The sequence below is a fragment of the Pyrgilauda ruficollis genome, unplaced genomic scaffold, assembly GCF_017590135.1.
Source record: "Pyrgilauda ruficollis isolate IOZ18807 unplaced genomic scaffold, ASM1759013v1 scaffold165, whole genome shotgun sequence".
NCBI lineage: Eukaryota > Metazoa > Chordata > Aves > Passeriformes > Passeridae > Pyrgilauda > Pyrgilauda ruficollis.
In genome coordinates, this window is record NW_024515320.1 from 343,503 (window position 1) to 358,706 (window position 15,204).

At 50.3% G+C, this 15,204-nt stretch overlaps 1 protein-coding gene across 1 annotated transcript; it reads left to right on the plus strand.

Annotated features, from left to right (window-relative positions):
* The first annotated feature begins 127 nt into the window (after positions 1–127).
* Positions 128–14,682, plus strand: ZMYND12 (zinc finger MYND-type containing 12). Its single transcript, XM_041463544.1, has 8 exons — positions 128–210; positions 1,224–1,365; positions 6,757–6,928; positions 8,315–8,484; positions 10,503–10,625; positions 11,445–11,565; positions 13,046–13,191; positions 14,484–14,682. Exons 1-8 carry the CDS (start codon positions 128–130, stop codon positions 14,601–14,603), a joined length of 1,077 nt encoding a protein of 358 aa, XP_041319478.1. The 3' UTR covers positions 14,604–14,682.
* The last annotated feature ends 522 nt before the right edge of the window (positions 14,683–15,204 follow it).

The window sequence follows — 15,204 nt, forward strand, 5'->3', positions numbered from 1 at the left end:
ACCGGAAGTGTTGTCTCGGCAACAGAACGCCAGCGCCGCCGTTGGTGCCGGTCGGAAGTGACGAGTTTCGTCTCACCGGAAGTGTCACCCCGGCAACCGGGGACGCGCCGAGGGTTCGGGGCCGGTCATGGCGGCGCTCCCGCGCTGCGAGCTGTGCGGGGCCCGAGCGGCCCCGCTGCGCTGCCCCGGCTGCCGCCTCACCTACTACTGGTGAGGGAGCCCGGGGAGAGGCCCAGGGACCGGGCAGGAGGAGGGGATTAGCTCCAGGGTGAGGCTGGAGGCACGGGCAGAGAGCTTGGGATAAGGCTTGGCATTCAGGATGAGGCCCAGGAAGGAGGAGGCAGGAGCAGACTTGGGACAGGACGATTGTCCAACAAAAAGGCTCAGGGCACGAGGCCTAGGATGAGGCCCAGGGCATGGGAAGAAGGCCCAGGAAGCAGGAACCAGCCACAAGATGAGGCTCAGGACACGTGGAGAAGGCCCAGGATGAAACGTAGGAAGCAGGAACAGGCCCAGGACAGGGACAGAGAGACAGTGACAAGGCCTGGGGTGTGGTCTGGGACAGAAGCAAGAGGCAGGGATTATCCCTGGGATGAAGCTCAGTACACACAGACAAGCTTCCCAAGCCCAGGACACAGGGATGAGACTGGCACAAAGCTCAGCAGGCAGGAATGGGCTCAGCAGGCAGGGACCAGACCCAGGATGGAGCCTGCAGAGGGCCCAGGCTGGAGCTCAGCCAGCAGGGCAGCAGGAGCTGGAGCAGGCACACTCACCTGGAGTGCTCCTGCTGCCTTCCAGCAGCTCCTGCATCAGGCAGGGAGCAGAGCTCAGGGAGCTCTGGAGTGTCACAAACATCCCTCACATGCCCCCAGAGCAGTCACTGAGTTCCAGAACATTCCCTGTTCCCACAGTGACCTGGGGTGGGTTGGTTTGTGGTTTTTGTTTTTCCAGTGTTGGAATCCAGGGATTTGTTCAAACTTAGCTGTATCAGGAGTTCAGGGAGTGATTTAGATAAGGATTTTAGCACAGGGAACCGTGGGGATGTGGCAGGACGGTGCTGTGAAATGGAGACATTTGGGAATATCATGGATTGGGTGCCCTGCAGGCAGCCCAGGGGCTCTGGGTAATTGTTGTGGAGAAAGTCCTGAAAGACAGCAGGGAATAACCTTCCCTTACAAAATATCCCAGTAAATACCAGTATCTTTCTCCCCTCCTTTTGCCAGTGATGTCTCCCACCAGAAAACTGACTGGATCAGCATCCACAGCCACATCTGCCACCTGCTCATCCCAGTCCTTGGGCCCCAGCCCTGTTTCCATTCTGAAACAGACAGAAAACATGGCAAGGAGCAGCTGCTGAGGAGGCAGGTGGGTGCAGGAGCAACAAGCACAGCTTCAAAGTGCTTCCAGGGAAGGAATTCCAGCTCCTCCCCGTGCCCTGGCTGTACATGGTGGGACACACCAGGGGCACACGGGGCTCACCTGGAATTTTCAGCCACACTGGAGTCTCCAAAGCAGCCTTGGCTGTCACTGCCCAATCGATATAAAATGGAAAGGGGTTTCTTGGCTAAAACTAAGCAAGGCTTTTGCCTTCACAGGATCCATTCCTTCAGAATTCCTCCCTCTGCGTGCTCCCAAGGAAGAGGATGGCACCTCCTTGGTTGATTTGATTTTTGGTTGCAGAGGTTTGGGGGTTGTTTTTTTTAAACAAAAAATAAGGAGGGTGGGAGCATCCTCTCTGTCATTCCCTGTGGCATTCACATTCTCTGAAAAAATCCCTTTGCCCAGGATTTTTCGCCTGGGAAGCTGAGAAGCCCCAGAGAAAAGGAAAACAATTCTTATCTCATTTGCTTCTCCTGTGTTGTGCTCATGTGGAATGTGTTTGGAGATTGTTCACCCACAGGTGATTGTTTCACTGCATTCTGCTGTGAGTTGTTTTCACTCTTTGGCCAGTCAGGGCCAAGCTGTGTTGGGACTCTGGAAAGAGTAACAAGTTTCATTATTATCTTTTAGCATTCAGTACACTACAACAAGTAAGTATCCTTTCTGTATTCTTTAGTATAGTTTAGTATTCTTTAATATAATACAGTATCATAAAGTTGAGAACGTGGAGTCAGATTCATCATTCCTCCCTGCCACGAGAGTCCCTGCAAATACAATAATTCCTGAGCCTCCAGCCATTTCCAGAGTGTTTACTTCATGTCCTGAGCTTCCTCAGGCAGCAGCAATCCTGGATTTCCCACCTTGCCAGCAGGCTGGTCCATCACCCAGGCTGGTCTGGGATCCAGCTGAGGTTTGCTTCTTCCAGGCTGTTTGGTGGGAGGGCATCCCCTTTCCCAGAGCAAAGGGGCAAAGAAACCAAGTCCCCTCCCTTTGTTTTCCTAGCCAGCTTGGAACACCCTTTCCCACTAAGTGCAGCCTTTTTTCTCCATCAGGGACATGCAGATGTGCAGCTCCTTTCCAGCCCCAGTGGTTTGCAACTCCTTCTGTTTCTGTTTATGGAACGGCAGGAGCTGCTGTTCTACATTGTTGCTAAAATAACCCACCCAGGTGCATCTGCTCCTGAAATTCCTCCCTGTGGAAATAAATTTTCCCTCTGTAAGAACTCCCAGACGCAGAATAATAGGGCAGCACACAGTGGGTTTGGAACAGAGAACACCCCTAATCTTTTGAATTTTACATGAATTACTATTTCTAAGGTGTTTCTGGCCCAGCTCTGGGGCTTTGGGGACCAGCTCATTGCTGTCACCTTTCCTGGGAGCTTCCAGAAAGATGAAGTCCAAAGGCAAAAGTCCTGTTTGGTGAGAGCTCGTGGCAGGCTTTAGGCAGCAGGTTCCTTTTGGTTTTACAGGAACTGGGCAATGACATCACAGGCTGGTTTGGAAACTCCTGTCTGGCTGAAAATCCCAGGTGAGACTGTTGAGCAAAGTCCACAGAAGGTGTGTCAGGCCAGTGTGTCCCAAAGGGAAAATGCAAAACTTCCTTAATTCCAGGTTCTGTTTAAGTTGTTCTTTATAAATCCTGCAAGGAAGGTTAGAATGGGTGTCGTGGGGGTGTGGCAGGATTCTGCATCCAGAAGTGCTTGAAGCTGTTCCAAGAAACACCCCTGCTATTGAACACTGATGTTGACATTGATTACATCATTGACTTTATTGCAACTAAAATTATCCCCATACATTCCAGCAGGCCACGTGGCTGCCAGCTGAGGGAAGTGCTCCTTCATTAGCTGGAAGTTAATCTGCTGGTTTAATTAGGTGAAGGGAAAGACAGCAGGAAGGCTGGTGGAGAGAAAGTCACTCTTGATTGGGGTTCAGACTGGGTGAGCAAACAGCAGTATGGAGCTGGAGCCTGGGCTGGGACTGGCTCCATGGGCAAGGCAGGCAGAGAAGACTGGGGGTTTTTTTGAAGTGGTGATTTTTATAAGGTCCTTAACATCATCTGTTCTTTGACCTTTGTCTCCAGCCTATTTAAATAAAAATAGATTTTGAGAACTGTCTGTGCTGGGACAATTTGCTTTCCTTCTCTCCAAAGAAAGGAGGGAGACAGTGGAAATCCCTCAGTTACCCACTGGCTTTCCCAGCAGGAGGGAAAGTTCCTTTATGTCCAGCAGGATTTGGAGCAGTCAAGTTGGGGCTGGGCTGGCTCAGAGGTGTTGGGAGAAGGGGAGGTTATTTAGTGCCTTGTTACTGGCTGCATCACATTCCTATTCCAGATCCAACAAAAGTGCTTGAAAAGTTCTTCCCTGTGAGGGTGGGCAGGCCCTGGACTGGTTGTCCAGGGAAGCTGTGCCTGCCCCTGGATCCCTGGAGGTGTCCAAGGCCAGGCTGGACGGGGCTTGGCAACCTGGGATAGTGGAAGGTGTCCCTGCCCTTGGCAGGGGCAGAATGAGATGAGCCTTAGGCTTCCTTCAACCCACACCAGTCTGGGATTCTATGCAAAAAAGGCCTTTGGAGTTGAAGGAAAAGCTCTGCAGACTCATGATAACTAGAGAAAAAAACCTCCTGCCCAAAGCCTGCCTTGGGTTTGCTGCTTTTTGAACATTTCTGCTGTACTTCACCCACTCCTGCCCTGTGTTTGTTTAGAAAACACAGAGCTCCAGCCTCAGTCAGGACACAGGGAAACCTGGGCACATCCAAATGCCCTGTGGCTTGAGGAGCAGGGAGCTGGGAGCCAGGAGGTTTTATGAGTTTCATTCCTTGTCTGTGCTCCAAAGCTTTGTTGATAGAAATCTGCTTCTGTCAACATAGCCAGGGGGGTGCCTGCAGACAGCACCTCCAAACCAACAGAACTCCAAGTTTCTGTTGGGAGAAGAGCCTCACCTGCCTGTGTGATGTCAGCTCCCCACAGCTCCTGGGCATGGGAAAAGATCCAGCCCAGCCAGCCCCAGCCCTGCTCTGACTGCAGGTTCAGCTCCAGCTCACTGGAGCCTTCCCTCTTCCTGAAATCCTCATTTCTTCAGACACACCGTAGATTTTGGTGCCTGAGAGTGAATAAAGGATGTGGCACTGAGCCCTGAGTGTGTTCCCAACCCCCTGCTCCCACCTGGAGCAGAGCTGAGGTCCTCAGCCCCCTCAAACCCCAAAAACTGTGTGGGGGCATCTTCAGAGAAACCTCAAATTGCAGCACACATGGAGAGAGCCCAAAGTAACAGGGCCAGGGGGGAGGGGGAAACCAGGGCAGGCCAAAGGGAACCATTCCCCCAGGGCTCTTCAGGGCCAAAGGGAGCCATCCTCCAAGGCTTGGAACTGTGGTTGGAAATATTCACTGCTCCAGGGCTCCTCTTGCCTCCTGCCCTTCCTTCTCCTCCTGGAAGCTGTGCCAGAGCCCAACCCCCAGCTTTGTCCTTGCTGCAGATGTTTCAGGCCATGGGAGGCAGCGATGATACCATTGACAAGGAGTAAAAAAAGAATGATTCCAATCTCCAGCACCTCCCAGATGCCAATCTGGGCGATGCCCACGCACTGGGGCCTGCACTGGTTGCACCAGACTGGCACAGACAGAAAAAGCAGCCTGAGAAATACCAGCTTTTCCTGCTGCTGCCCCAAGCATGTGCTGGTGTTCTCCTGGGCACCACCTGCTCCCTGGACACCGTTTGTGTTTCACAGAATCCCAGACTGGTTTGGCATGGAAGAGACCTTAAAGTCCATTTCATTCCACCCCTTGCCAAGGGCAGGGACACCTTCCACTCTCCCAGGTTGCTCCAAGCCCCATCCAACCTGGCCTTAGACACTTCCAGGGGTGCCACAGCTTCTCTGGAAAACCTGCCTTTCCCCTCTCCATGTTCTGGTAGCTCAGGAATGGGCACTGTGTTTTCTGGCTCTTGGCTCTCCCCACTGGAGCAGGGGCTGTTGCTCTGGGATATGTTCTTTGGTGATCTCATTTATCCAAAAAGGTGTCTCTTTACCTCAGCCAAGATTTCCAGGATCCCTCGCAGGCTGTCCTGGAGCTCTCTGTCCTGGAGTTGCACAACTCTGCCTCACTCCAAGCAGCTCAAGCTCAGCAGAATGCCAAAGCCTGGTGCTCTGAGATTGGTGTCTCTGCCCAGCTCAGCCCCAGCTGGAGGCAGAGGGTGGTAAAGGGGTGAACTGGTGTTTCCTCAGTGTCTCACTGAGACAACCAGGGTAGCACTGCTGCACTCTCCAGCAGCACCACTGATTCCCAGGCAGCTTTCCTGCTGCACCACTGCTGGGAAAAGTGATGGAGGAGTGTTAGTAGCTGGCTGGATGGGGCTCTGAGCGACCTGGTCTAGTGGAATATGTCCCTTCCCGTGACAGGGGGTGGAAAAGATGAGCTTTAAGGCCCCTTGCAACCCAAACCTTTCTGGAATTCTGTCGTTCTACAAGGATCCTGGCGCTTTTTCCTTGGCATCCCTGTAAGGGCGCAGTATGCACAGCTCCTGGCAGGGAGCAGGAATTGGGATGGAGATCTGTTTGTGGAGCTGGGGATTACATCAGCTGCTGCTAACATTGGAGGCCAAATGGTGTGGACTGGTAGGAACAGCAAAAGGCAGGGAGCAGCTATATATGGATAAGTACAGGATAAGTTATGGGTTCTGACAAACCCAAACACTGCAGGAGCTGCTGCACCACCAGCCCTGGCTGGGGATGGATTTGCTGAGTGTAATACCTTCTGATTTTGACCAGTTTTCAGGCTCTGCACACAAAATCCCAGTCCAGGACCAGCCAGGAGAGGGTGGGATGAAGCTGCAGTTCCCTGTGAGGAGCTCTCTCCTCACTCCCTGGCCATGTCTCCAGCAGCTGGAGCCGTGCCATGCTGGCACCACAGGGCTTGGCTGCCTCTGAGTCACGCCAGAGCCCCTGGCTCTAATCTCCTTTCTGGTCTTGTGATGATCATTTTCTGTGCTTCACAGCTTTTATTGCTGCAGCCTTATGAGACCTTGTCAGGAGGCGTAAAGGATTCTTCGTCCGGGAAGACACCACATGACCTGTGAGGATGTCCAAAGCTGTTCCTGCTCAAAGCAGGAAGGGAGCCAGACTCTAATACCTTCTAATATGACAGCTTTAATGTCTGTCTATTAATTACAGCCACAAACTACATTACAATTGCTGCTTTGTAATTTGAAAACCTAATTTTAAAGAGCCTGTGCATCTGTAACCACCTGGTCTAGTGAAAAGCGTCCCATGGCAGGGGATGTGATGAGATGGGCTTTAAGGTCTCTCCAACCCAAACCATTGTGGGGTTCTGTGATTCCTTTCCCCCTGTCTTTTCTCACTCTGCCCCTGCTCTGTTTCCCTGCAGGAATCCCTCATTGCCGTGGCGTTGAGCACAGCCCAGGCGTTTGTGTGGGCAGGGAAGCCCCTGGAAGCAATTCCTGCAGCACTGCAGGCGCTGCGCTTCAGCTCCCAAGTGTTCGGCTCTGGCTCCGTGCAGCTCGTGCCCATTTATCTGCTCCTGGCTGAGGCCTCCACGGGTGAGCATTGTCAACATGGGAATGCTGGCAAGGGCAAGGCTCCCGGCTCAGGTTTCTGGTTTCCTTTTGCCATTTATCTGGAAAGGAGCAGTTGTGGGCCCTGCTGTGCCTCAAGGGCATTGCAGAGATTTGAGCTGTCCCACAAACACACACCCCCCTCACACCCCTTTTCTGTGGCTCTGGGGAAAAGAATCTCTCAGCACCCATGAGATCAATGAAATCAAATTAAGTGTTTTCTCCCTCTCCACCAGTTCCCAAGGGAGAAGCTGTATGATAGTCAATTCTTTACCTCCATGGCCTCAGATGACTCTCCAAAGCATTGAATTCCGGAGGGTGGTTATTTGTACTCTTATCTCAGAGAACCAGCAAACATTTCAGAGGCCATTGCACCCAAAGAACTCCCAGTTCATTCACAAATCTTGCTCTGCCTGAGCAGAGCTTTTTCTCATTGTGTGCTTTGGAAAACAAGGCAAAGGAGGGCATGGGAGCTGCTCTCCCTGCAAGAGAGATCCCTGTAAATCACTGCCATTCCAGGAGCACACAATGCTCTGCTGGCACAACGGAGCTGGCTCAGGGATTGTCGTAAATGGTGTGATGAGAGCAGGGAGAAAAAATACTGTGAGTAATTCCAGTGTGATAAGGTGAGAGACATCAGTGCCTGTCTGGAGTGAACCTGTTTAGGCCACGTGTTCCAGAGAGATTGTGAGCAATGTTTAGGAGCAATGAGCAATTGCTCAGTGTGAGCAATGTATCCTCTGCCATGGAGCCAGGCTGGGAGAGCTGGGAGTGCTCACCTGGAGAAGAGAAGGCTCCAGGGAGACCTGAGAACCCCTTTCAATGCCTAAAGGGACTCCAAGAGAGCTGCAGAGGGACTTTGGACAAGGGTCTGGAGTGCCAGGACAAGGGGGAATGGCTTCCCACTCACTGCCAGAGGGCAGGGTCAGATGGGATATTGGGAGGAAATCCTTCCCTGTGAGGGTGGGCAGGCCCTGGCACAGTTTCCCCAGAGAAGCTGTGGCTGCCCCTGGATCCCTGGAAGTGTCCAAGGCCCAGCTGGATGGGGCTTGGAGCAACCTGGGATAGAGGAAGTTGTTCCTGCCCATGGCAGGGGCTGGAACTAGATGAGCTTGAAGGTCCCCTTCATTCCAAATCAGTCTGGAATTCTGTGGTTTCTAGCTCCTTTTGGAGTTCTCTACACATTCACTGTAAATGAGTCTTTAGACATGTGGGTAACTCAGAAGCACTTGGGAAAGAAGTGGGGAATCCCCAAAATACATCTCCATATCAAGCTGCCCCAGGACAGCCAGTAGTATTCTCTGACTTTCCAGATTAAAAAATGCTCCTTATCTTCCTTATTTCCCTGATTGTCCCTACATGTCATTCCAGGTGCTGGCCGTCCCCGACAGGCAGCCAAATATCTCTCCCAAGCCCAGTGGATTGTCCTGCAAACCCCAGACTGCAGTGCTGCTCTTGAGTCTAAGTTACACCGTGGGCTGGGGCTTTTCTCTGTTGCTGAAGGAAACCTGGACCAGGCTTTGTATCACCTGGCCAATGATGTGAGTCCCTTGGAATACAGGAACAAGGAACACTTCCATTGTAATTCCTTCTCTTCTCCCAGATCAATATGGAAATGCCAACAGGCAGATTTGGGATCTTGAGAAGGTTCACATCACAGACACCCAAACTGGATAGATCTGAGACACCTGTGGATCCATGTGTGAGCTAAAGATGTGTTTTGCCAGTTATCCCTATTCTTGTGAAGTGACAGAGAATCATGGAATCACTAAGGCTGGAAAAGCCCTCCAACATGAACAAGTCCAACCATTCCCCCAGCACTGCCAGCTCCACCACTAACCCATGTCCCCAGGTGCCACATCCACACATTTTTTGAACACCTCCAGGGATGGTCCACCTCCACCACTGTCCTGCACAGCCTGTTCCAATACTTGAGCACCCTTTCCATGAAGGATTTTCCCCAATATCCAACCTAAATCTTTCCTGGCCCAGCCTGAGGCCGTTCCCTCTCCTCCTGTCCCTGTTCCCTGGGAGCAGAGCCTGACCCCCCTGGCTGTCCCCTCCTGTCAGGAGCTGTGCAGAGCCAGAAGGGCCCCCCTGAGCCTCCTTTTCTCCAGGCTGAGCCTCCCTCAGACACTCCTCATATGTTCCTCACATTCCTTGTCTTTATGGCTTCTCCCTATAAATTTCTCCATCAGCTTCATTTCAGTGCAGAGATGCCCAGACATTCCTGCCCCAAGCTGATGGAGTTGCCTTTATTCCACAGATAATTCAAATTTTGGCTGTTATTTCCCTCAGTATTTTCCCAGCTCTGTCACCCATTATTTAATTAATGCCTTATTTCCCTATTTCAGTATCTGGTTCAATGACGTTTTCTCCAATTCCACCTCTTCAGCCATGAAAACTCTTTGGAATTGGTCATTGCCACCTGTGTTCCTGTGGATGCTTTGCCTGTCATTTGATCCTCCAAAGCCAGATGAACTTCTCCACATCCTATTTCTGTCCCATGTAGACTAAATTTATCCAGTGATCCAGTGCTGAGTGATGTATACCCACTCCTGTGGAATTTGATAGTGGCTTTGTGTGGGTGTAAATGATGACATAAAGGCAGAAGAGTTAGACCCTTTCTATTATAACACACAGCCATGTCTCTGCTCGGTCTAGAAGCCCTTTGGGCATTTGAGAATTCCACAAAGGAATCTCCCAAAAGTCTTTGGAGATTTCCAAAATCCACCCCCACCTTTTTATTTTTTTTTTTTTTAATTCCCTAAATGTGGTGCCTGAAAGAGCACCAGGTAAGTTTTTAACTCTTAACAAGTTCAGGACCTGCCTGGACCTTGGCTGCGTGTCTGGGATCTGCTGGGAGTCACACAGCAGCTCAGAATAGCTGGAATGCCACACTGCCTTCCCACTGCTGCTCCAGGGGAAGGGAAGGCTTGCCTGGGGGCTGGGAAGGCAGCAGGATTGGCTCTGGGAGAGCTGGGACAGATGGGTGGCACAGGGAGAGGGGGACAGGTGGGAAACCTGCCCTGGACTTCAGAGAATGAACCAAGCAGGTGCCTCTGCCCCAGCCAGGGGGGATTTAGGGTGTTGCATTCCCATGGATCAACCCCAAAATACAGTTTTTTAGTATGTTCCTATGAATAAACTCTGTGAACTAGGTATATTCTTATGGATCCTATGGATAACCCCCAAAATACAATTCTTTAGTACCTCATTCCCATGGATGACCACTAAATATGGAGGTTTTATACCTTATTCCTTTACTTAACCCCCAAAATACAACTTAATACCTCATTCCTATGGATAACCCCCAAAATACAGCTTGTTAGTGCCTCATTCCTATGGATAATCCCCAAATAGAGTTTTTAGCATGTAATTCCTTTATATAACCCCCAAAAAACAGCTTTTAAGTACCACATTTTCCAATCACCGTCAGGCATCATTTACACATTAAAAATCCTCAGCATTTGCAATATTAATCCACAATGAAAAACTTCTCAGGTTTGACATGAACAAAAACTTTCTGGGGCTTATTTTTATTTAATATTGATTTCAGGTTTACCTGGCGACTGCTGAGTTTGGACTAAATTCTATCAAGGTCTCTGGAGGGTACTTCCACATGGCAAATATTTTCTTCTACCAGAATAAAATGGATGTAGCAAATTCACTGTATATTGAGGTTGGTAGAACCTAAAATCATCCTCTGAGTTTTTGGTTTTTTTTTTTATGCTCTTTCCAAAGTTTTTTCCATTTCGTTTCAACGGGATGATGACCATATCAAGTGTCAGTGTTGCCTTTTAGGATCAGTCCCAGAAACCCTTTTTGTACATAAATAATTATCTGAGTTAAAGCCATGAGATATTAATCCTGTAATCAGTTCAAAATTCTTAATAAACTATTTTCAGTTTGAGCAGCTAAACCTTGTTAAAAAACAGCTTTGCTACCAAATTTCCTGTGCCAGGGGTTCGAGTCCCATCAGTACAGAGGGTCCCTGAGGAGTTCCTAAATCCAGGGAAGAGTGGGATACAAATTATAGGTGGGAGCCGCCTAAAATTGACACGGGGAATCAGTAAAAAGTCACACTGATAAAAGATTTTCAGAATGGATTAATCAAGCAAGGAAAGTAATAATTATCTAATTGATTTAATAACTCAACAAATGAACTTTTACTTGCTTCAGTCGATTTTTGTGGAAATTAGGTGCTGGGAGCTGCAAAATCCACCACCATTCCTGTCCCAAACTTCAAGTCAACCAGCTTTTGGTGAACATTTTGGTTAGATTTGTTCAAGTTGGGTGAAAATCCCCAGTCAGCCGGAGATGGGAGCAATTGCAGCTGGGCTGTGTGGGACAGGAGCAGTGTGATCCCTCTGGGAACATCCAGCCTAGCTCAGTGACCCGCAGGCACGCGGAGGGGACGGGCCGTGCAGGGGCATTGTTTGGAGAACAACTGAATACCAGGGGTTCACAGGAGTGAAATAATTCCCATGCTTCCTGCCAGGTGAGCAGCCTCTGGCACGCCTGGCTGCTGAGCTGCCTTCACGAGCACCAGCGAGCGCTCCAGGCCCAGGCAGAGGCGTCGCCGTTCTCCGAGGAGGAGGAAGGCATCAAGGACGGGATGAGTAAGAGCTGCTATTGCTCCAAAACCTTTGGGAAGTGGGGGTTAAAGAGTCCCTGCACCCTACAGGTCATGTTGGCATGGTGTTTCCAGAGGTTGAGTTTAATGGCAATGCCAATTCTTCAGGAATGAAGGTGTTCCGTGGAATCCCAGCTTTGCCCTTGCTGGTTGCATTCTCCGTTTCACAGCTCCCTCGGTACTGACTGGAGCAAAGCAAAATTTGATTCATGGACTCATGGAATCATTTGGTTCAGAAAGGACCTTTAAAATCATCAGGTCCAGCCATTCCTCCAGCACTGTCCTGTTCACCACTAACCCACATCCCAAATGCCACATCCACGTGGTTTCTGAACACTTGCAGGCATGGGGACTCCACCATCTCCCTAGGCAGCCTGTTCCAGTGCTTTACATGACTTTCCATGAAAAAGTTTCTTCCTAATATTGCAAGTAAACTTCCCCTGGTGCAATTTGATACTCAAACATTCTCATTTCTCTTTGGCTCCTTCGTCTCCCTTTAATAATGGATGTGACATCTCAGCTCACTTACGTGGAGGTACAGCTCCCTCCTGGAGCAGCAGGACATGATGGAATAGCCAATTACAGATTATTGGATGTATTAATCAGGAGAGCACTCTTGGGAGAAAGGCTGGGGAGTCTCTCACTGGCACATAAAGGTGCAGAAAGCATCAGTGTGCCCCTGGTACTACCTCATGCATCCCTGAAACCAGACCATACTCTGGTTCTTGGCTCCTTTCTACCATCTGTGCTAATTCAGGAAAGGGAATAAAAATTTCTCTCCCTGAAATGTTCAAGGTCAGGTTAGACAGGGTTTGGAGCAGCCTGGTCTAGTGGAAGTTGTCCCTGCCCATGGCCGGGAATCAGAATGAGATGGTCTTTAAGATCCCTTCCAAACCAAAGCAGTCTGGGATTCTGTGATTTTAAGAGAAGCATTTCTGAAAATCCCATTTCCTGGCACTACCTCCATCAGGAGTTCCCAGAGTAGGAAGAACACTTAGGCAGGGCTACAGGAGACCATCTTTGGTGTGACAGGAGTAGAAAAAAAATGTTCTTTTCCTGCAGCAGAAGGAATCCTCTCTGAAGACTGCTCAACACAGGCACTGACTGGATGAAAGGAGTCCTGTTCATGGGCATGGAATTTGCATGAAGCTGGGATCATAGACACCCAGACTGGTTTGGATGGAAAGGACCTTGAAGTCCACCTAATTCCACCCCCTGCCATGGCAGGGACACCTTCCATTTTCCCAGGTTGCTCCAAGCCCTGTCCAGCCTGGCCTTGGACATTTCCAGGGATCCAGGGGCAGCCACAGCTTCTCTGGGCACCCTGTGCCGGGGGCTCCCCTCCCTCAGACCATGCTGATATTTACAGTAGAAATGCTTTGCTGTCTAGAAGAGCCAGCTGGGCAGTTTTGAACCTATTCTCTTGCACAAATCCATCCATCAGGATCATTTCTTTCTCCGTGCAGCCGAAGCGCAGCGCGAGGAAGGAAGGCGGGTGCTGTGCGCGATGCTGGAGGTCCGGGGGCAGGGGCCACTGCAGCATCCTGGGGAAACAGCCCGAGTCCTGCATGCCCTGGCCATGATCCACTACCTGGGCCTGGATTTAGCCAAGGTAGGTTGTGTCTGAAAGATCCCAGCTGCTCTGGGGATCATCCTGTCTCCTGGTCCTCTAGTTCCCCAGCACCTCTCCTGAGCCCACAGCGCTGGTGACCAAAGTGCCTCATAGCGCCCAAACCAAGGGCTCAGGTGGGATATTGGGAGGAAATCCTTCCCTGTGAGGGTGGGGAGGTCCTGGCACAGGGCGCCCAGAGCAGCTGTGGCTGCCCCATCCCTGGAAGTGTCCAAGGCCAGGCTGGATGGGCTTGAAGCAACCTACTCTTGTAGATGTCCCTGCCATGGGATATGAGATCAGCTTTAAAGCCCCTTGCTAGCCAAACTATTCCATGATTCTGTGACCTGCACTCTGTAAAGGCTGACAGTCCTGGGGGATGAGTTTTGGTCTCTGCCAGGCCAGTGGATCCTGCAGTTATCCACATTTTCTGGGTTCTTCCTTTATCTGGACTATCTTGGCAGTGTAGCTGCCTTTAGACCTGAGTTCAGGAGTTACACAGAGCAACATCTGGGGCTCACAGACCTATCCTTGAGCCAGACTCCCCTGAGTTCAAGGTTCAGTCTATTGGAGTCTGTAATTCCAGTTTGGAATCTGCATTCCTGTGTCTTTATGGCTTAAAAATTCAGGTGACTAGTAACTTCTGTGCTTTACCAAGAATTGATTTTGAGGAAGTGCTGAGCAGATTCCATCTGGAAATCCAGCCCTTCTGTTTGGGATCAGATCTCAAAACCCTGAGTTTCTTCAGCCTGGGTTTTGAGGATTGGAAATACAGGTGTTGAAAAATACTGTATTGAAATATTAGTGGTCTCTTCTTTGTATTATAGAAAGCCACTACTTGGAAGTGTTTGGGAGACACAAACAAATTTGAATTTGTTTGAAAAAGAAAAAAGACAAAGTTTTATAATTGTGAGAGTGTCTAATCCCTGGAAGAGCTACCAAAGGAAATTATTTTGTTCCTTATCAAGAGAAATGAAGGATTTAATTCAGTACAGCTGTTTGTTTTCCCTGGCATGGCTTTGGGATTGTTCAGGGGAGCTGTGTTAGACAGGAGGTGATGTCCAGCACGGGGGGCTGGAGTCAGTAATCTCCTGTCTGCACCACTGGATCCTAAATATGGGATCTGCTGGCAGCTTTAGGCTCTCCTGTAAAGCAGCTTGTACAGGTCACCTCAGAAAGAGAGCCTGGATCTGCTCCAGGCTGCTCCTGCACTCAGCCTCAACAGGTATTTAACTATCCCATGAGAACAGCCAGATTCCTGACAATCCCTGGGTGTTTCTTCTATCCCATTCCAGGCCCAGGAGGTGGGGATGAAAGCCTTCGACCTGGCCAAGCAGCTGCCCCAGCAAGACTCTCTAGAAACCATCGGTCAGCTGCTGGAGCTGATTAATGCCCAGTTTTCCCACACCACATAAAAACTGGCTCTGCCAGACCCAGTTTGTTTGGCCAGGTTCTCTCTTATCCAGGTTCCTGGACACCACGAGCGTCACAAGCCCTTGGTCCTTCCTGTTGCTGCCTCTTTCCAGCTGCGTCCGTGGCTGTCCCAAACTGTTTAGAAAATAAACATTTTGGTCTGAGTTAGTCTTCATGTGCTGCTCCACTTCTGTAACCTCTCAGAGAGTAACAGCACCAGGGTGAGAAACAAAAGCACCACGAGCACACTGAATAAATCATTTATTGGCCAGGTTGGGAATAAGCAAACAGCCTCTCACAGCCTCATGGTGGTTGTCCAGGAGCCAAGACGAGCTCAGGTGTGTTTCTTACCGGCTTCCTGGCTTTGCTTGCCAATTTGGTGAAGGAGATCCCGTGGAGGGAGAGAGGAGGGACACAGGGAAGGGCTAGGGTGGTGGACACCTGCTCCTGGAGACATGGTTGGGCTTGACAAGGCGTTGCAGCTCCCTGCAGAGCCCCTCCATCTCCAAACCAATGTCCAGAAAATTCCAGCCTGGTTTGGAAAACCAGCCTGGTTTAGAGCTCATCCCACTTCACCCCCTGCCGTGGGCAGGGACACCTTCC